Below are 22,041 nucleotides of genomic sequence, written 5' to 3'. Positions count from 1 at the left end.
AGCACTCGTGTCGTAAAATCCACCGCTCATGAATCAACTCCCATGCACTGACACCTGTTGTGATTATTTGCTGGGTCTAAACCTATAACTAAGCGCTCATAACGCTATTCCATTCTCCATGTAAAAAGTCTCTTGTTGACATTTGTCTACGACTGAGCCCTGTACGACTTCGTTCTAATAATTCATTTATGGTTCCACTTTATTGTTGCTGGTATAGCGCATAGATAGCAGAATTAAAGTACTGTTTTTACTATTTCTCCTAAGCTTTTATTTATAGCGGGTATTTCAAATGCGGTTCGCGCAACAACGATGGTAATGAGATATCCGCCAATTCGGACTAAAATTTGCAGGCTGCTCCAGGGCGCTATAGAATGTAGGCCGTATTGGGTTACGGTCCCCCCAATTGAACGACAAACAAGCTAGGTGATGAGCGGAGCACTAAGCATTCGTGTAACGTCCGTATGCTGAATGCCCCAAGCAGCGTCGCTGTTGGTGCGCCAAGATAGGTAGCGTGTGAGATCGTTAGGCGACAATGGCGTGGCCGCTAAATTAGGTTTCGTAATTAAAGTAACTTAATGGAATGTACATAACCCTATAGAGGAAGTTACACTCTATCGTTTGGACTACTACTAGGAAAGATATTATCTTAGGCCAAGGCTAGAAACCGACGTTCATAATGCCTGTACAGTTCTATGTATTGTCTAATGAAACGTTATTAGATCCATTCAATTTAAGCAATAAGCTGGTGTCTATCGCTACCCTCATGGCGGCAGGTAACTTTCCGTTACGGTACACGACTAGGAAGGAAAATACTCGAGTAAGTGGCGTTTTTACATCTATCTTGTCGTAAAGACGGGACTAAGTTAAACGTTTGAGTAAAGTTTATCGATTCCTGTAGCATCTTACGACAAATTAGATTGTCTCGTGGATTCCGCTTGTTTACGCATATATACCAGCTAGCGACAAGCATCCTGCTAGCGCCGGCGAGCTTCGTAAGGTCAGAGTTGAGCCGATCGACAAATCAAGTTATGTCGGACGCAGAACACGAGACCATGCTCTGTGGTGGTATTTCGATTAAAGGTTGTGTTGCTTCTTGTCAAGGTAACTACTGGGGCAGAAATGCCACAACAGCTGCAGGACCGCAACTGACTGGGCTCTGGACACGTCCCATGCTATCAACACTAATGTTGACCCGATGTGACACGTCCAGCATAAGATACGCTTTGAGGTCATTTTACGAGGAGAGTAAATGAGGCAAGTGCGCAAACGACACAACGTGAGCGGGCTAGCGTTCGCGTCGAAAATCGGATTTACCGAACGTCTTGTAATTACTCGTAGACGCTTGGCTATATATACTGAACTGCACATTTAAAGGCGGATCTTCAAAGAAGACAGAGCGTCGGAAACGAAAACGCGAATACTTCTTAGCTCGGCAGTTGCTGCATAAAATAAGTGAAACCTTTCCTTTGGTATCTAAGTTTTTAGAATTTTAACTGCTCTGTAATGTATATTTTATAAATATAGGTTAATAAAAATGCTTCATTTCGTTGAACCACCGACGTACGTATCACGGAGTAGGATTATACATCCAATTTATCAGCAGAATACACACTTGAAGATCCAGTACTTATGTTTCGAGGACTCTATCAATATTTTCATTGTATATCCTCCATTTTGTGACGACCGAAGGCTCTTCTATACGTATGATTGTTACTTGACAAAAGTAGCCTAGTTCCGTGAGAGATGTACTTATTTCATAAAGCACCGGATCGTTTATCGCGAAAAGGTGCGAAAATTCTAATCAGTGATGTATCTCTAAACGTTTAACCTGTATGTCATTCGCATCGAGTCCTCGTCTCACTGACTATGATGTCTTAAGTAAGCGACCAAAATATAAAAGTCTGTCTTATTTGGGACTTTGGCAGTTTAGTACATTTTAAAAAAAAGTGTCACAACTATGAACTTTTTGGTTGATATATTGTCTTAACGCCAGTCTCATTAGCTGCGTAATAGCTGGTATCAACGTCTCTTACGCCCCGCGGTAACGGTTATATTGAAGTTTCTCCATTTCCAGTTACTCTTTAACAATTTGCCCCTTATCCTATCTATAGTGAAGACTGTTTCATACTCGCCTATGATGATGATGAGTCTTCTGATTTGTACCACATTTTACTGTGAAATGTTTTATGCATACGTGAATGTGTTTCACACATAGGCATATAGCGCGCTATTTCTTAAGTAATTTAATAATCTCTACTGAGTATCACTACGTCTGATTAAACCGGCATAGCTACTTACCAACGAGGTGCACGCACCTCTAGCACTAATTACCTCTAGCATTGTAAACAGTTAACCTGTACTATCTTGCTCATTCCGAGGCCTTCGTTGTGTGATACTTTCAAGCGCGACTGCCTCTGGAGCTTTTGTCTCTCTATTATGTTTTCATTAAGTTTGCTCGACTATGTGTGAAAGGTTGTGATTAACGGGCTATGCGTTTAGATCAAATACGAGCACCCTTCTTGTTTCACGCATGTCTATGACAGTGACGGTATGCGTGTCCTTACTGTGAAGACGGTGCTCAAATTAAGCCTATGATGCTGTTCAGCGAACCTGAATTCAATGTTATATCAACTGGTGATTCGGCCTAATTTCATATAGGCACTGGATCTTAAACAACATAATTCCACACTTAGAATGCAACGTACCCGGTTTACACCGGCATTTGTTTTTTTGTCGTACTTGCAGCTTGTACTGTAGCAGGGCGAACTTTGCGATTATTTTCCGCAAATGTTATCATTATCGTAGCGTTTTTTGTTGTTTTTTTTTTTTTGAAAAATAGCTGTACTCAGTTATTGTCGTTCTAATGAAGGAAAAGTGAGATGATAAGCACTTGTAGGTAGTGCAGATGATAGTCGATAATTATAATCCGCGAATGCGACTCTATTAAAAGCTAATAGTGCCGAAAAATACCTCGTTCTCTTCCTCTTTGTATCATATAAAGCTGCATACAAAACTATATCTGTTAGGTAAGCGGAAAGCTTGAGTAAAGCCGTCAAGGTAGCAGACAAAGTGAGCAAAGGTCAGCTCGACACATTTCCATGTACGTACTTTATTGATACTTCAAAGCAAAAATAACTGATGACTCTTTTGTGAGGAGAACAATGTTCTTTTCGGTAGTTTGCTGTCGTGCTGTTCCCCATTCACTGGGCTCCACCATCCCCCACATTACGCAGGTGCGTTAAATGCTGTTTACGTAAATAATAAGCTCCGCAGAAGCCCTATCACCAGTACAAATATCATGCTCTTTTTGATCAATACAACGTGGAAATGACAAAAAGGTCCGTGAGGATGCAGCATGCCTGCCAATCTATATACGATACTGTTGTAGTAATTCTATCGAAATTGATGATCCTAGAGATAAGCTTGAAGAGAATTGATTGTGATTCTTAAAACCATATTCTCCCTACACGATTCACAACCAATACCTATGACTTCCAGTACAAAAATCCATAGTGCACACCAGGTTCCTCTGTCGCAGCTCGAGAAAATTACTGCCTTGTAGAATCTGCTTTAGAGTTGGCTGTTACAGTGGAGTAGAATAGAAAATGCCTACATACTCGTTGTACGTAGAGTTCTCTAAAACGCTAAATCACGGTAAGATACTGTTAGATTCCACAAAATGTTTTGACAGAACTGTCGCCAAATGAAATCCAAAAACAAACGAAAATACTTATGTTTATATGAGAATCGGGACTGAGTCACGAAATGTATGTGCGTTTAAAACGTACATATCTAACAGAAGGCTCAGTCATGCAATGCTTTTTACACACAGTTAGAAAAATGTCACTTTTATTGAGTAAATGTTTTTTGGTGTCGCGAAAAATGTTAACATTTTTTTGCTTATTGTGGTAATTGCAAATATAGTATGGTCTGTTATTCGACCGTCCGGTGCCAGCGGTTCCTCATCATCGCCATTGTTATCATGAGCATCAGCGATTCGTCCAGCGGCCTGGAAACGTTTTCCATAAATGATAATGTCTCAAAAGGCATTTTTTTCTCACATACGTGACTAGCTCGAAACGGTTCTTGGCACTGCTCAAACATATGCTAACCGATATCTGTGAAAACACTCAACAAGCGACCCAGTAAATAGCCTTACTGAAACCTATCTTAAGCGGCAAACTCTCACAATCGGTTCACACTGGAACTTTTTTTTCTCTATGAGTTTACAAGAAGTCTTGCTTAACTGACCTATAGTCTGGTCAGAATTGACGTTCCGTATCGACGGAGCTGTTGATAGTCGGTAGACTACATAACGTAGTTTATTTAACATAGCTACATCCTCAAGGGTTTCGCCACAACGCATACACCTAACCGATGACTGGTTGGGTATGTGATATGACTTTCTCTGTCTACCTCATCGAAGAAGCTGAGCTCGTTATCGTTGTAGGCATACAGACAGTAGCTATAGCTATTGTCACATGAGGGGTAGCAATAGCATTCATATCCATAAATTGCACCCCATTAGTGTCGAACTGGTTTGGTCAGACCATACATTTTGAGTTAATCAACAAAGCATATTTGTGTCCACAATATTTTGAATCTCCAGGCAGCCCCCGAGCACAATAAATGCATAAAATAAGCCCATTGTGGATATGCTGCGTCCTTAATCAAGCTGAACTTTTTCATTTGTAAATATATTTACTTACATATTTTAAACATTAATTGTACGCGGCTCATGACAGTTGCACAGAGACGACTGGTAAACTCATGTTCAAGTTGCCTATTGGAAACTTAATGTACCTTGTTAAAAGTTTAACTGTATCACATTTGCTTGAACCGCACATCTTGGTGCGGTATAATTTAGAATGCCGTTGAGATGCTCGCATTAATATGACGTAGCAGTTTAACATAGAATGCCAACGATATATCGTCATTACCCGCTTATGTATTGCGGAAAACAAGTGAGTCTCCATTAAATGTCTATATATATAACGGATACGTACGGCTAGAAGCTTTACATCGGGACCTTCAAAAACAGCGGACGATTCCGGATCGTAGACAGAGGGTATATCCGGTGTAGCTGGAGTGTCATGCTTCAACGACGGATCTTTCTGAGGACCACCTATGCTGGACCGGCGTAACGTAATAAAGATGGCGACCACTGAGAAGACAAGCAGCATGCCTCCGAGTCCAACGACCTTTAATAGATTAGCACAACCCTGTTTGCCCCGCATAATTGGGACAACAGACAAAACAATCAAGTAGTTGTTGTATTATACAATACATATACAGAATGTACTTACATTGTAACAGAAGTGGATATGATCGTCGAAATCTAAAACGCAAATATTCAACCTTAGTTTATAAGACGACGTCTTTAATTTAATAAACGTATTCCATTTTATAATATTCATTTGTACACTTTGTAGAAAAAATATCTTGTTCGAACAACGGCATTTCCGCATAAATGCCTATTTGCTTATTATCGCGGCTAGGTTTTTTGCACTTTTTCCGTTTCTTTGCAAACCATTTTATCGTCTTGATAATAGAAAGGTTAAAGGATTTATCGAGTGAGAACAGCGCTAATAGTTGCATCACTTAGGTAACGCCAGCTTGACGAGCGGATGATATTCGTGTCTCTGATATGATAAGATGAAACTATTCAACTTTCAAGTTTTAAGGTCTATTGTCAATTTATAGTAATGAAAAGAAAGGCTTTCTATGTTTACTAGCGATTTATTAAGAACTATTCCGCTTCGATATCTGTAATTACAACGTAACGAGAATAAGGAGGGGGCAATTTGATAATGATTATTTCTGTATTATCTTAACGAGTCGCCTCTTAGAGCTTTGAGTTTTTGCTTGTCCAGGTGCAATGGCGACAATTTGGCAAGTTCATCCATTGTCTTATAGACTGCCTGTTATACTTATCGGCCCCCATCACTTGTTATCCACGCCCAATAGTTATGTGTATATCAACTGCATCGATGCTGTTATGTCCGTCGTGGTACGATGGGTGGATAGGGCATACATCGAATGTGTCGCACGGAAGCTCGTACCGCGGTGGCATTTAGTCGAGCCAATAGACTCCAACTGGTAAATGGAAACTAGCATTGAGTTAAACGGGACAAGCTATCGTTCGCCATATATTCGTTCGAGTGCAATAGAATCTTGCTAATCTGCATGGCTAACTATTTATCTTAGTTATTTGTACAAAGAAAACGTCTGTGATACTAAACCATTCGCGCACTCGACCGTCCTCTTCGCACACCCAAAACTCCAACGTTGGAGCAGACAGAGCTTCTGGTGGGGATCGTTGAATTGAACTTGGTTTAGCTAATGCCAAAAAGAAGTACAAATAAGAAACTCCCATGGTCGGCCATTTCAGCCATATTCAATGTGGGTGGCAGGACATGCTCCGTCCACACTGTCCCGCCCCCATGGGAATCGTTTCGACCAGGGTCTGAGTTGGATACTATTCGACGTCGTTTGTTATCAAAGTCCTACCTGTTCTCTTCGAAAACAAACGGAAGGGGGGCAAAAAGACAACCGCTTAGCCCCAAACCCCGCAACTGTTCTCCAAACACTTCGTGTTTACTGGCCGTTTGGACGCATGTGGCTTTTGTCTGCGGCTGTTCCGGTCGTCTGGCTTGTTGCGATTTCGATGTAGGCCAGCTGTAAGTGCCTCCATGTTAATGGTGTTCGGTCTTACACGTTCTCCTACTAGCAGCATATCGCTATCAAGATCTGAACACTTATCGAACCGCTTTTGCCAGCTCACAAAGTTAACGTCAATGAGACCACCTCAGTAACCTTTAGGTAGGTGTCCTGAACCTACTGAACTAGACACGTTTGGCTCGTTCAAGTAAAATGTCAAAATATATTGCTAGCTATACTATTGCATGCACATTTTTCCAAGAAACGCTGACTGCTATATTTTTTTCGCACGTTGAACACTCAGTGAAAACTAGATGACAGATTCACCTTCGGTCCACAAAGACGCGCATTGCTGCCTACGGACAACTTTGATTGCTCGTTGGCTCTTCGTGCGCTGCGTGCCGTTTCAACTTTATTCTCGCTTTGGAACGTGTCACACGTGCACTGGTTTGTGGTAGCGCACCAACATTTTTCACTGGCGTCAGCAGGGATACCACGAACCGGATGGCTGGCCTGTCTAGCGATCAATCCTACATTGTCTGCAACATAATGGTGGATTAAAACTTATTGACCCTCGAAACAGAAGCAAACTTTGACGCCGGTTAAGGGTCTACGGGCGAAAACTCCATAAGAAGCCGTCGTGTTGTTCACATCTGATATGCGTTTTTCTACCGGCAACAGGAAGCCACTAAGGTATTAGATGCAGGGAGATTGTTCTGACAATGCATGTAGGAAAGCAAGAACGTCTCGTAGCATCCGGTACAATAAAAGTCGAGAAAATTAAACGAATGCTGGTGGTGAACCCGTAAAGAGTACCTATCTATTAGAATTTTAGTTATATAATAAATGATAGTGGTGCATCTGTTGCTGGTCGTGCTTCAGTCAAATACCGTGGTATACCTGTGGTCACCAGGTTCAAGGAACATCACACAATGTTCAGATCACGTGAAAGAGGTACGGGAACCCACAATTAAGTGCTTTACTAAGCTACGAAACCCATGGCTAACATATATGCAATTGGTACGTTTCCTTACAGTGCGCGCGTTAGGCCCCGTAACCCGAATTTGATATTTGAATTCAACTTACCAGAACAGTCCTGAGGACATAAATAACGAACTTGCTCTTCCAGTTCGTCACAGTATTGATCTGGACAATGCTCCAGGTCCGGCGAGCACGATAAGTACGATACGTTTACGTGGCGCTTCTCAATTCCATAATAAGTCGTCTCACCTTGGCCCCAGTTGCAATGCCCCCCTGAGGCCCCATATCCGCAAATGCTGTTGCACTCTCGCTCACTGTCATAAGTACTGCATTGTACATTAGTAAAACCTGCAAATCATTAGATCGCTTTGAATAACTTGGTGATCGCAACAAACTTTAGATTGGAAATTGCTTTAATGTTCTCCTAGTAGGAAATTGCATTTACAGTTCTCATTACTGCGGTGCAATGTTTGTATGTAGATCGAATGTGGAAAACAATCTTGATACTTTACTCATTACTTGTATATATATATATATATATAATATATATATATATATATATATATACAAGTAATCGCAGTTTTTACTTAGAACCTCCCGTGCTTACTGTTTGGTTTTGTGTCGTTCTAGACGACCGTTGGAAAGATAACAACTGATTAAACAAGCTTAGAATAGACGTGACGTACACGATAAAAACATTACAGTTGAAAGGTACATATAGTGAAGTTGCATGCTAAGTCTAAAACGAAATCTTCAATTCAAACAATGTATTCCGCGCGATTCTTCGAATTCGTCAAGCATCCCTTTGAGTCGATTTTGAAGGAGGACGACTTCTAGGTGAGCCTATACTTTTAGCTATGGAGCTTTCACCATAGTCGAGGAATCACTATCGTAGGTTGCATTGTCAGTTCTTGCCCTTGAAAATAGCAAGCAAAACAGATATCGAAGGTTCCGCCCGATCTTTAAAGCAATTTTTTTTAATCTATACAAAGCGACGAGAGCGGAATAAAAAGCTGTCTAATGATGCATAAAATTTGGCTATTAGCAAACAAATACAAGGAGCTCGATTAGCTTTCGAATAAGCTAACATCTATATAATTGTAGGAAAGATAAGAAAAATGAAATGCTCACTAAATGAATGATATTTTTTCCAACTAATTGTCGCCAGCCATTGAACTACAAAAGACATTGTTTTCTTGGATCTACTTAGAAAGTCTCCTATGCTATTTGCCGAACTTCTGTCTGTCAGCAATGGACCATCCTCCTTAAAAACATAAATATCAGCACAACAAATCTCTTTATCTCACAAGCCACAATCTATTCCGTATTGATGTCAAGTGATGTAATGAGGAAACCATATGCTTTACCCCGACTTCAAGAGGCTAATGTGTACACGATGTCAATGTGGTTAGCGTATTTAGCCAGAATTTATAAACGCGTAGGAAAATTTCTCGGTATGATAACATAATAGTAATAACAACAACAACAACAACAATTTTACCTGTATTGTTACAAGCGGGAATCTGGTTTTGGTGGACTGTCACATTGATATCGTGGTGAGTCGGCTCGTTTATTATATCATTGTACGTTTCATGGAACCGAGATCGATAAATCTTCACTCTCAATAGTACAGTCTTGCCTACAAGCTTGTTTAACAGTATGGGATTCAGCAAGTAAACAATGCCCTCTTTAAGCGTAACAGCGAACGCTTGATGCCAGTGGCTTTTGTCCTTTATGAACTTATACCGTTCGCCTCCATGAAGATACAGAGCTGGTATAACCTGGAAAAGTCAATAAAACAACAAGTTTTTATTAGTAACTGACAGTCAGCTAATTGATTTGTTGCAGTGTATAGATGTAGCCCAAAAATTTCGTAGTATCCTTTGATCTGACCCCTTACAGATACGACGGTGATCGAATTGTTACCAGAAAGCGATCTCCTGGAGCTCTCTCAGTCAGTTGACTCGTACAGACCCCTGCTGTTCTCTATCTAGATACGCTTATTGGTCACTGGCTCCTGTCTATGTTACATGCTGTTAATAGCCCCAAATCTGGTCTGTCCACTAATTTGTTTGTAGAGTGCCCATTTTCGATACACACCCAAATAATGTTGTGTCATCGTATCTTTATGATAGGGTCACCATTGCAAATTGTATTTTGTTTTTAACCTGTTCTGTTTACTTTTTACTTGACATACGAAAATTGTTTAGTCAGTCGTAATTCTGATAATCACGCGGCTTCATCCCCTTCTGTGGCATCGTGTGCGGCAACTTGTCGATGTATGAAGGTAACTTGTCTGTGCACATCGGCGTAGCTACATCTTACTGCTGAAGGCCTTGATTATGTTACTTCTGGCCAGACCGCCCAATTAACAGAGTAGAGCTAATATTAGGCTGTTACAAGTGAATCCAAGAAGTAACCAAGTTTATTGCGATATGAGGCTGGGTTCATTACTGCACTTGTGGCAAGTGCATCATAGTAGCAGATGCCCCCTGATAACCATTTTTAGGTTTAAACCTACTCGACACTGTCATCGAACTCGATTTTTCTCCAGGGCGATGTTATTTTCTCGCCTGGTCCAAACACCGGCCAGCGCGAAACTACATGTAATCGATAAATGCTATATTCTGTGAGTGATCTTTTGTTGTGGAATACATTTCCAGTTGACTAGAGTCAATCTACGGTTTCCGTAAATTTCTCGATTTTTGGTGTGTTCAGCATTCGGGTTTTGATTGTGTAACACTTTATGAGTAACATGTCAGTTTTGCCTGACAGAATTTAGACAACAAGCCCTGCTTTTGTAAAAAGTCTTCTCGGTTGCGGCAATACGTCTAGTACCAATATCCTGTAGGCCCTTAGCACTCGAATCTCCGTTCTTGAAACGCCTGCTCCATTCACATACTCCGCGTTCGTTTAAAACTTCCTCGCCTAATGCCTTCACCAATCGTTCATTTTCTTAACGCTGTGGCCCTCCTGACCACTAAACGTCGATCTCCGAGATTAAAGGTTGTTTTTTTCTGAATCAATTTTTCCTCAGCTAAGTTCAACCGGTACTTACTCATAAGCTCCCCGAAACTAGAGTAATTACCAGCCTAATTTGGCCCGCCAGCGTCGCGTAATCCAAGAACTAAATAATAATACTTTAAAGCCATTTTTTTTTTACATATACAGTAAACAAATGAAGATCTGTTTGTACAGCTTCACACTTGAGACTACACCGTCATGTAAGCAACTTGATGCGTACATGATCAGATTACTTTCGAAAATAACGACGTAATGAGTGTTTGGGTTAACACCCATTCAGTAGAATTTTCTTTTTTTCCTTTTTGGGTGGCCCGTTGGTGACAACCGTACCGTAAAAAGGAGCAATTTAAATTGAAAAGACTTCCGCGCTTATTAACCATTCGGGTAGGTTTATTTGTACTGCAAGCACACGGCGCGAAACGTGTATGTACTACTCTGTATGTTTAAATATACTTCTGACCTCGATTAAACATTTTCAATTTCTATCAATGACACTGATAACGTTCAACAGTTCGTATAAAACTCATAATAGAAGGTCAATTGGATGATAGAATAAAAAATGTTGATATAGGGAATAAGGGCAGTAAATATAGAAAAGTCATACAGTTTTCGAATATATAGAACTGCGATTCTATAGGGAATTACGCTTTTTTTTTTGAATAATTTTACTCTCTGAAAATGTTAAGTCAAATTTTAATCTATAGAGTGACAAAGGTATCGTTAAATAACCAACAGCAAATAGCTTATTATCGGTGGCACCTCTCATTGTTTTCTAATTAATAGTAAAGCAGGCCAAATGAATATAGCAATAATAATATAAAATAAAAATGCTACAGCTTTAAAAGTCTTCAGAGAAACATTTATAGAAAGGAACGATTAATTAAGGAGCTGTGAGTATTTCATGCTGACATCGTTTCCAACTTCTCTGAATGCTCCTTATGGACTGATTGCAAGGGTCGCGCTCCTATGCGCTCTAGTGGTCCATTAACCACTCAGATCGATTCAAGTAAGATTCTGTCATTAAAAAAATAGTCACTAAGAGCAGCAAATATTTGTCCTTTTTTATTACATCGGGTATGATCCAGTGCCATAACACGAACATTCGATAACAGGTTCGGTTGGAATTAAAAAGGAATTTTGTTTTTGATCCCGTTCACATAGCATTAGCAAATGTACGGTTACTAATTTCATTTTGCAATGTTTGTAAAAGTCGGTAGTCCGTGGCCTGGAGGTCTGGAGAACAGGGTCTGTGAAAGGAACATGCCAGTCTAGCCTTTACAAAAAGGTTTCCACGAGCTTTGGCTAGGGCAACCTAGTATCGTTGTGGACAAGGATGATTTTACCCCAGCCCCGATAGCCTCGTTCGTTCGACGTAACCGGATTATAATTCTTGACCTTTGTTGACCGTCTTGCTTTTGTCAAGGATTTCCTATTATGTAAGACCGGTTCGGTTTTACCTAGCTTAAGGCACAGTGGTTTAAGGATCAAGATTTGGCTTAACTCGGGTTGTAGATATATGAGTGAAAGCTACCAATTGCCTGCTCTACTTTGTATCGATATGGAGACACTAAATCCTATCCTCCATTATAATTCTGTGTAAAATCCTTTCGTTATAATTGAGCGTTACATGATGCCAAACAAGATTTTAGAAGTTCACGAAAAGTTGTACTTTTATTGTGTCCTCCCTTACTTCCCCTTACTTAAGTCCCCCAGACTTTCAATTCCTAACAAAGTTCCGTGCATTCGTGATGGTTTCCTTGTTGATGTTGCCAGCTTGCTTTTTCGACTATTTAGTGAGTTGTTCGCTCTCCAATGTCCTCGTCGTGGCTAATCGAGGCGCGATACTCTTACCGAAGCTACGAGCCCATTTCTGGCTGCTTCGAGCAGCCTTCTGGGTTAAACGGCCCAGTGTACACAATAAATATCCCAGGCTGCTTCGACTACTTCCAACCTCGGCAAAAAGTAATAAGTCCTAATATCATACCTTTTTCTCCTAAAAATTTTTTTCTTTAGCGTACAAACTCGACATAAGGTTCGGTTCACTAGACCATAAACTGACAACGGACTTACATAAGAAAGAAAGTTACATGTTTAATGGTATATAAGTATGAAAACAGTGAAGAGATAAAAGGTAAAAACGACAATAAAAAGAAACCGAAATTGCTCGTCCTCCGATCAGATAGAAAACGTACCCTACGCTAATCATGTTAACTATTTCCAATCTTGTTTTATATTCGATGACGCTATTAGATATATTTTCATTGTCTAGTTTAAATAAAATAAAGGATTAAAAAAAACGATCGACATAAGTGAGCCCAAAAGGGTGCGTTTAGTTTTTGAAGAACACTATATATTTTTATAGATTAAACTAATCTCCAGGGAATACCTTCGAGTACAGTCTCGTAAGTTAAACCGAGTTTTATTTACAATACAATACTTACGCCACATCCACAGTCATGTTGCTATATGCCGACATGGTTTTAAATATTACATGACGTATCTTAAAGATATTTCATCACATACTACTGGAAATGCGTAGTTACTTATTTACTAAATTTGCATTCGTTTTTTTAATTGCTGAGTATGTTCGAAAAGTTTTTAATTATAATAAGTAGATAATAGCACTATAAATATATATATATATATATATATATATATATATATATATATATATATATATATATATATATGTTATTTCGACGACAACGATTACACGACCGGGCAGCATGTTACACAGAAAATATCTACTTTCCACGATCTTGTGCAATGTCCAATATTGAGGTGCCCTGTAAGGTACTGAATCTTGGCTGATCTCGGCCACACTGAAGGCCTTATTCGAAAGAAAAAAAGAAGGTTATATTACTTTTCATAAAATGTAGGTTTTTGACCGAGAAACTAACACTTGAGATATCGAAATTTCCATTTCGAGCCTTCTCGAGAAATGTAGCACTCAAGGCGTAATCATATTCTCTTGGACTCGTAAAGCGTTCCAAAGGGCAATTTCGGTTCAAGAAATTGCGCTAAGCTTCACGATTGGGTTTAATCCAAGTTGTATTATCAAAATACTTACTCTTTATATATTACATACTTGCGTAGATATCTCCGCGCGCTTCTAACCGAATCTTGGGCAGGAAGCAACGTTTTGTGCATGTTTTTTTGTACGAAGCGAAATACCTTACTTACAATAGTTTTCCCTAAAACTTTTCAATTATTCTGTATATAGCACTGGTATATGTATTTGGCATGGTTTTCCATAGTCAACGAAAGAGGTTCTTGTACGTAGGTGGAATACGTGGCCATCGCCAGTTAAAATTTCAACATTAGCAATTACGGCATGTAATTATCGTGCTGCGTCTACTGAAGGAATCACCTGTTCAAAGGCTTTAAATTAATCTAGGACTCCATCCCTCAGGAAGACATCCATGTCTCTAGGACTACAGATCTACTGCCGTGCCTTCGAAAGTTTGGACATAATCGTTTTGCCTATCGGACACGCATTATTATTTCACTTAATGTAAAAAATAATTTCTTGGCATTTATTGCAAAGATTGATTTTTTGCAACGTGACCACAAGTGGGCGAGTATCGTTATTTTTTTTAAAAAAGGAGTTGTTCTTAAGAGTAACCATCACAATTTATGTTGCAAAAAGTATTAGGTCGACAAAGTGTATGAAATTTCTTTCGATTCATTTTTGAAATTCGATGTTTTTTTTATCTAGCTACATTCTCAGAAATATCTAATAACGTCGCAATGACGCCAACTGACAGACCTTCGAACGTTTGCCTAACGTGTGTACTGAATAGGTCGGAAAATAGGCATATTTGGCAGATTTTGACGCTTCATTTTTGTGCATCTTATTTACCCATTTTAAATGTGACCCACTCCATGTTTGCATTTGCTTGACTTTTCACATTTCGCCTGAGTTTGTTCGAAACGTTTTTTAAACTATTAACGCATTTACACATAAACTTGTATACGCCTTTGTTACTAGTTTTCAAATCTATGAAATATGCATTAGAGACAACAACACTTGTGGAGAGATTGACGTATAGTAGGACCCTATAAGAACTCATGGAAAATCCTATTGTGTGTCGCTGGTAATAAAAGAAGTCCTTACGACAACCTTGGATGTAAGACAGAACAAATAAGTCCCGTATACGATTCAGTATGGGTTACATATTTGGGATTTGAGAGGGGATGTCTTGCTGAACAGATTCAACTGACCTCCCGTCGACTCAGCTCGTCAAACTGGGTCTAATTATTGATAATACGAAAATTCTAGAAGGACAGTAGTAGATAACCTTCTTGTATGACAAGATGTTACATGAAAAATTCGGCAACCCCAAAAATCCTGATATGGCTTAGGTTGAAATTCCTTTACAGAAGCTTCAAAATATATTTATCAATGTACCGCCTCTATGGATGGCGTCCCAATTAGCCGAAAAACGCGTATATAGCTGAGTTACCTTGATAGGTGCCGTCTTTTCCCATAATTAGCATTACTTAAATCAAGCCAAAAACGAATTGATTTAGTGCTATCGATAAAGGGTCATTTGTTTAACGTGAGAATGCAACAGGATCTTATCGTTCAGCTGTTATAAATACAACTTACCCTTGAATAGATGCTACTTAACCCCGCCGTTAGGTTGGACGTTGATTGTGCTCTGCTCAGGTCAATCCGATGTTCGATCAACGAATGGTTCGTAGCTCTGCCATGAAATTTCCACTAAAATCAGGCGCAATCGCAATGTGTTAAAACATGTACACGCTTAAGATAACCGCCTTCTACATCATGATCTGATGTCACTTTTGTGAGTCTGAATGATTCAGATTGTATCGAAAACCATCATCATACTTGAGGCTATTTGTGAGACGGAACCAGCAGCCGAACAATTGCAAAAGGTTCGATCGAACAATACATTTATCAGGCCTCGAAAGTAATTTTCAGTTTCCTGCCTTTACTATATACTTCGAAAAACATTTCTACAAAAACAATAAAGAAGAAAAAAAAGATTCGTTCAACGTTATCTGTGAAACGACCAACCTTTTTCAATACACACTTTGTTAAAACTTGCAAAGTTCTGGTGAGATTTTGGCTGAGCATTACCTTACTCAATCTAGAAAATCCTTGGCTGTTTTTCTTCGTGCCTTTATTTAAAAAGTATTTAAAAGACCTGACGAAAAATAATGAGAGACATCCTACTTGAAGTCTTCATCTGAAAGTCGTTAGAGCTTGCGTCGTCTCCCACATGGTTGGAAGACTTGCTCAGCAGCCTATGTGCGTCTAATCTAGTGTTTGTAAGAATGTCCACCAATGATACAATTAGGAAGCTTGGGAAAAATACATGCCTTTCGTACACTAGAACTTCGTAATATAGGCCAAAGTTCATGTTTTCTATATAAATTTAAGAAAACATCTAGAATAATATGTATATAGCTTCTAAGGCTGATCAACCGAATTGGTTGCCCTGTTCCAATTTTATTTTTTGTTTTCTAATAGCAAATACAAATTTTTATCTTATTATATTTTAGAATTTCTCGAGGTTTGCTAATGGAAGCAATCTCAGATTGGCTAACTGTGGGTTCGTGAAGGCTGGCTATGATAATGGCCATTTGATGTGCGTTCAGTCCATTGTAATAATCATTTACTACTCCACAGGCGACAAATCTAAGGCCTTGGTAGATTTCTATAACACAAGGAAATCTTATGAGCTCACTTTTTTTGGGTAAGTTGTATGATCCGTCGTGGATCTCTCTTCAAGGATGATGCCAAAATTATAATAGACATTAGGATAAAATGATACACCCTTACGGCCATTTACATCTGAAAACACAGTTAATAAAAAGTGTCAATTATTAAGAATACAATCACGATTAATATATAATAGATTATTTAAGTTATGACAGGCGTTAACCTAGAGGGCAAACCTGCTGAGCTGTTTACTATATATCTTGTGGCATTGGGTGTTGTGATATTGAATATTAATGCGGCAAGTATTATGTTGAAATTGTCGTGAGAGTCTGATGTATGTAAACATCAGATGACAGGTTCCACTGTGAAAACACTTCAAAGGCAGTGTTATCGCTAATATCGAGTGCCGGTAAAGGAGACACTGAGCCGATAAAAGCTTAGCCTATAGTTCGTACGTAAGCTGTTTATCTATGCCCGGTATGTAGGCTTTACACAGCTCCTAGCACAAGCGCAAAAAATACTTATTTCGATATCGACTTGAAGAGACTTTTAGGAAATGTTTCCTAATTGATATTGTTCGTGAGACAAATGCATTTGTGACGTTTATGCTTGAACTTTATTTGTCAGATTCTATCAGTGTCGGGAAGTATTATACAGGTTTCCTATGTTGGCTTACCATACAGGCGATAGTTTTAATATAGTTACGGATCAGTCAGGTGTATTGGGCTTGGACGTAATAATATAAAACGTCAAAAAGATATCTGACGCATGTACGTTCGGGAATAGACATACAAAAACAATATAATAGCGGTGATGATCGCTATCATATTTGAATCCGCCTACCATAAGCCTTCGGCTGTAGACCTTCTAAGGTTAGAACACAGTAGCTAGCGACGCTTCTGACATGGCTCTGTTTCAGATCCTTTTCTGTCCACTACACTATTAGGGATATTCTGCTAGAGAAACTAGTCAGCGTCTTCTACAGTTTCTGCATATAAAAGTACGATAATACCTAAGGTGTTACTACGGAAACGCTAACTTACCTATGAAGGACAATACACTTCTCTAGTCTTATATATAATACGATGTTGTCTTGTAGAGACTAACAAGATGTGTTGTTATGGTTAGTATTACATTATAATAATAACTGAAACTATGCAGACGTAGATCTTCTAGAAAGAAAAAGGTTCATCCTTGTCCATAAAGAAAGTTATTACGGATGTCCTTATGTATACATACACTTGCGTAACGCCCTAAGCACATGGCGGACTAACTAGATAGCGGTAGGAGGTGAAAGGACTTTGCCAGCCACAAATAAAGGACAAAGCAAAACTCAATTATCCTATTTCAGTAGAAGAACCAGTTGAAGAGACGATATTCGACCGGATCGCGCTTCAGTCCCATCTAAATACTGCGGCAATTGTTAGTGGGTAACGTTTTGTCCTTCGTAATTGAAAGTACCTAACCGTCTTTCACGAACAAGTCGATGTGAAAACGAAGGACATATTCTACTTATTGTTTTCCAGTGAAACGACTCGCCATCGACGTAACATCAATCATAAGAAACAAATCTACGATGATCCACGTTATTCTCTTTTATTTACGATAGTCAAAGATAATTATTTTGTACTAAATAAAAAATACTTCTGCACTTCATTGGTTGGACCCGGCCAAAGAAAAAAGTAAATCCCAATGATTTATCTCACCTATGATAACTCGACGAAATTCGTCGCTATTTGGGAACTCCAATTTGGCTTTTGCTTTAAATATGTTTAAGCTATCATTCACAACTTTAACAGTAAACTTTCCTCTGGGGTCGACATCCAGCACTTGAAGTTGGCACGCAAACTTCTGAAACGGAATCCGTTACATTGAGTTAATTATAGTTGCTCTCGCAAACAAAAAAGAGGCAGAATAATTTAACAGCTGCGAATATCTTGCAAACTTTGTGTTTTTCTAGCTGGAACTCACCCTGCCCTTGTAGCTTATGATATCGCAAAAAGGTTCACTTGGCCGCGTTTCTGTTGGTGTTGACGATTCTATGCCGAACGCAGCAGAGACTAGCATAAGGGTATGATTGAAGACAGGCCCGTTGAGGCTATTTAGTCGGCAGGACATTGTCAATGATTGATGTGCTGGGTCAAAGTCTGACGAGACCGCTGGACGAGTTGTGCGAACGGTATGTGTAGCTTCATCGTAGTACAACAGATCACCTAGGGGAGACGTTGAAATTATGAAACATAATTATTCAGTCATTATCTGATTTCAATGCGACGTAGTACGACATACAGTGTGTTTCGAACTGAGTAAAAAAAAACTGCCGTTTATGCTTTTGTTGATTCTAAAGCGCTTGTTTAACTTGCAATACTAATGATTGACAAGCAACACCATCTGACCCACCATTAGCAAACCTTCTAAGTAAGCGCATTGATCACTATCCTAACGGTAGCCATCTTGAAATGTGGCTAATGATCTTTTTACATCCAACATCAGAAACCCGAAAAAAAAACTGAAAGTTTTTTCTGTCTTTATCGATTTGTTGATTATATGTCACTTTTGGATGAAATTTAAGGACGTCCTCATACACGTTCATACATGACCGGCATACTTGCCGCAGGTCTACTGATTAGTTAATAGAGAAATTATTCATACACGACTTTTTGAACCTTTGAAAAAGTACCATTCAGCGGAGAAACGTGTTTTTTTAGAAGCTCAGAGATCACGATATATAGCATATAGTGACACTCGCGCTACTGTAATTTGAGAAAAAAAATACAGACCTGGTAATAACTAATGCTCGCAATGTCCAATATTTGTAATAATAGCGAACGTTTTTTTTAACTAGTTTTATTTATAGGGGTTTTAAATAAATAAGTGCAAATTTTTTGTGTGTTACAATGGTTTACGATTATTTTCTGCATAAAAAAATTTGCATTTATTATATTAGCAGAAGTGCTTACTAAAGATATCTTTCGTTGAAAGGCTTCTCTTGTGCAACTTCTGCGGATTCTACGAGATATTTCAGAAAAATTCATATCGTTACCAGACTGATGATTGGCTAAAATGAACAAATCTAGCGTGTACCACGCAGAATGACTAAGTTCCATATTCGATACTTATCAGAGTAGTTTTTGGCAGAAAGACAGAAGATAGCCCCAGAAGACAGTTAAAAAAGGTTTAGTTCTTTAACTGGGTTTACTCAAAAGCTTCATCTAGGATGTAGCTGGGATAAGTAGCATTCTGGGAAGCTACCGACGTGAACCATTTTGTGTTTACATAGTATATACACATTAGGATTGTTTGTAGTATAAACGACCTAGCTTTTCGCTTATCTTTGCGATGCATTCATTGGCAACAATGGCCTCCCTGAGTAGGTTTAACACCACAACGTTAAGCATGTGAAAATTAATGTTTCAAACGCCGTATCACGCCTAACCTCCGTTCAGCAAGAATGTTGAATATGAAAACCCCCGCTTTCTATGCACGTGACTGGCTGAAAAGTTCCTCCCACCAAGCATAAAGTGTCAAGTTTTCAAGAGTTTTTCCCTGCTCCGACCTAAATTCCACTGTCGATGCGCTAAGATGGCCTAGTTTTTTTAGCGTACGGTGCCCCCGATTTTAAATTCTGAGCCGACAACGCGCAGCTGCACGATGTGTGTCCCTCGGCATACAAACAACATATTAAAATATCGTTTTCAGCAAACGTTTGGTCAAATAGATTTACTATCGTCAGTATGGTTCTGAAGAAAGTTTTACTCTAAATACACTTTTCACGCCTGGGAAAAGCATTTTTCTTCATTACACCCTTCTGCCTGTCAGGATGCGTGTACGAAGATTGTCGCTTGCAGTAATAGTAACACTAAGCTTTTGTCTTCGTTTTTTTTAGATCGTCTCTGTTAAACTTATGTACGTTTAGCCTATGTACGTACAATTATTATTAACAAAAAGAAAACGACATGTTGCATTGTATAAATAAAGACTATATTAATATTTCATGGAAGCATACATCATACATAAAATCATGTGCCCTTAACCATACTCCGTACGTGCTTGAACCAGTCAGCATCGATATAAACTTTTGTCTCGAATGAGGTTTGACGGAATTGTGTATTTATTCTCTCTAATTGCGTACAAACTGTATTCTATTCGCGAAAAATCGTGACCTTCCATTGAAGGCCGGCTGGCAGGCCGGCCGAGTTAAATCAATGATCGTTTAGTTACATTTGTGGTTAACAATATATTACGTGGCTCTTTTACATCTATAGTAATCCTGATCCCGAATAACAATCCGCTTCTTTGAGCAGGGTGGCAGTTTTTCTTCTATTTATCTTTAATACTTCAATTATTATTACGGTGTAAGCATCAAGAACCCGTTCCCACTAAAGCATCTAGCTGGATTCGGTCTTGCTAGACTTATCTCGGGTTTCTCTAGTAAAGCTAACAAACGGCTTTGCCAATACTGAAATTCGAAGTGGCTGTGGCCGCGTATTTATGCTTACCGTTCTAACCCATCCAAAGACCTGCGTTAGCCATTCGCGGTAGGCCGCCCCTTGGCAACTTTGTATCTAATCAGAATTTCAACACAGTTGGTTTTACCATGTGAAATGCACTATTTGAATAATAAAATACGCTATAGCATTTTTTTATTATCTTGGAAGAATCACTCGAGTTCGGGCTCTAATAGACCGTATGGCTCCGTTTAAACTGGTGTTATGTTGATAGGTTTACGGGTATCTCTTGGCAAATTACCTAGAAAAAAAAAGGTTTATGTGTTTGATTTTACAATGCGACGTGACATGGTTAAAAATCTTGCTGAGTTCATTTCGATGCTGAGGTTAACTAAGTTGATATAGATGCGTTCAAGCTAGAGATATAGTCGCGACAGATGACGCAAGTTTCATAAACTTTTCATACAAAGAATGACGAAGTCAAACTTAGAAGCACAATATAGGCGTAGTACAGTTAGTTTCGTGATTGAGAATCGTATAAGAAGTAATGTCAGTTTTATAATGTCTGCAGAATATATGGACACTAAAATAGGGTCATAACACTTACTCTCTGAAAAAGTGTATCTTGCGGTTGTATTGCAGAATCGTTGTAAAGGTGTGAGCATGTACATGAGTGGCGTATTTTTAGCATCGTCTACCGCAATCGTAACTTTCTCAGGAGACGTCGCTGCAAAACATAGCTCCCTCGATGGAATATAGCATTTCGCCTCGGACTTTTTTATCACACCTGTAAACTCAACCACGGTACGGGCCGAACCTAAGAAGTCATGCGAGGCTTTTACTTCGACGCGAAGTCCATTCGAGAAGTCGTGGCCTGCAAAAACATTATGAGTCAGACTTACAGCACAATACACGTTAAGCACATTGATAACGCGTTCGGTATCTGTGCAATTAATTACATGATAAATCACTGCTGCATCTGAATCGGTGACGAATATCCTTTGTACGGAGTACGACTGGCAATGAACTGTGGATATCCGCAGTTGTTTCAGTACTTTCGAGTTCTGACATGTAAATGTAGAAATTTACAAATAAAAAAAATTCGAACCCTTTAATTAGTGAGTATCTATTCAAATGTGCTTTTTTTGTGTCGTAGTTATATAATAAACGTTGTGACAGTACGTCATAGCTTGTTGGTTGTGTGGTGGAAAGTTCAATCAAGCAAACGAAAAATTG

At 39.1% G+C, this 22,041-nt stretch overlaps 1 protein-coding gene and 1 long non-coding RNA gene across 10 annotated transcripts in view; one reads left to right on the top strand and one right to left on the bottom strand.

Moving 5' to 3' along the window:
* LOC111249573 (proto-oncogene tyrosine-protein kinase receptor Ret-like) overlaps positions 1–22,041 on the bottom strand; it is a 66,203-nt gene that overhangs the window by 11,485 nt on the left and 32,677 nt on the right. Inside the window, exons 4-12 of one of the 4 annotated variants that reach the window (XM_022803590.2) lie at positions 21,413–21,679; positions 18,329–18,570; positions 18,064–18,208; positions 16,383–16,489; positions 15,278–15,391; positions 9,143–9,422; positions 7,747–7,989; positions 6,988–7,199; positions 5,007–5,222 (exon numbers count right to left, since the gene is read on the bottom strand). In XM_022803590.2, coding sequence (XP_022659325.1) covers positions 5,007–5,222; positions 6,988–7,199; positions 7,747–7,989; positions 9,143–9,422; positions 15,278–15,391; positions 16,383–16,489; positions 18,064–18,208; positions 18,329–18,570; positions 21,413–21,679 — 1,826 coding nt within the window. Of the gene's footprint in view, positions 1–5,006; positions 5,223–6,987; positions 7,200–7,746; positions 7,990–9,142; positions 9,423–15,277; positions 15,392–16,382; positions 16,490–18,063; positions 18,209–18,328; positions 18,571–18,757; positions 18,864–21,412; positions 21,680–22,041 lie in introns of those variants that run through there. The other 3 variants (XM_086984186.1, XM_022803595.2, XM_086984190.1) reach the window with 3 other exon arrangements.
* LOC147758486 (uncharacterized) lies at positions 7,194–21,930 on the top strand. 6 transcript variants are annotated; one of them, XR_015324197.1, is made up of 6 exons: positions 7,194–7,353; positions 7,697–7,840; positions 16,198–16,391; positions 17,709–17,779; positions 18,318–18,536; positions 21,448–21,930. It is a non-coding gene; the product is annotated as an uncharacterized LOC147758486 (long non-coding RNA). The 6 variants fall into 6 exon arrangements; XR_015324195.1 differs by lacking the exon at positions 16,198–16,391 and having other exon boundaries at positions 17,712–17,779; XR_015324199.1 differs by lacking the exon at positions 16,198–16,391 and having other exon boundaries at positions 17,712–17,783.

This window comes from Varroa destructor, unplaced genomic scaffold, assembly GCF_002443255.2.
Source record: "Varroa destructor unplaced genomic scaffold, Vdes_3.0 BEIS01000001.1, whole genome shotgun sequence".
Taxonomy (NCBI): Eukaryota; Metazoa; Arthropoda; class Arachnida; order Mesostigmata; family Varroidae; genus Varroa; species Varroa destructor.
Note: the sequence above shows the minus strand (reverse complement) of the source record. Positions and strands in the feature narration are given on the sequence as shown.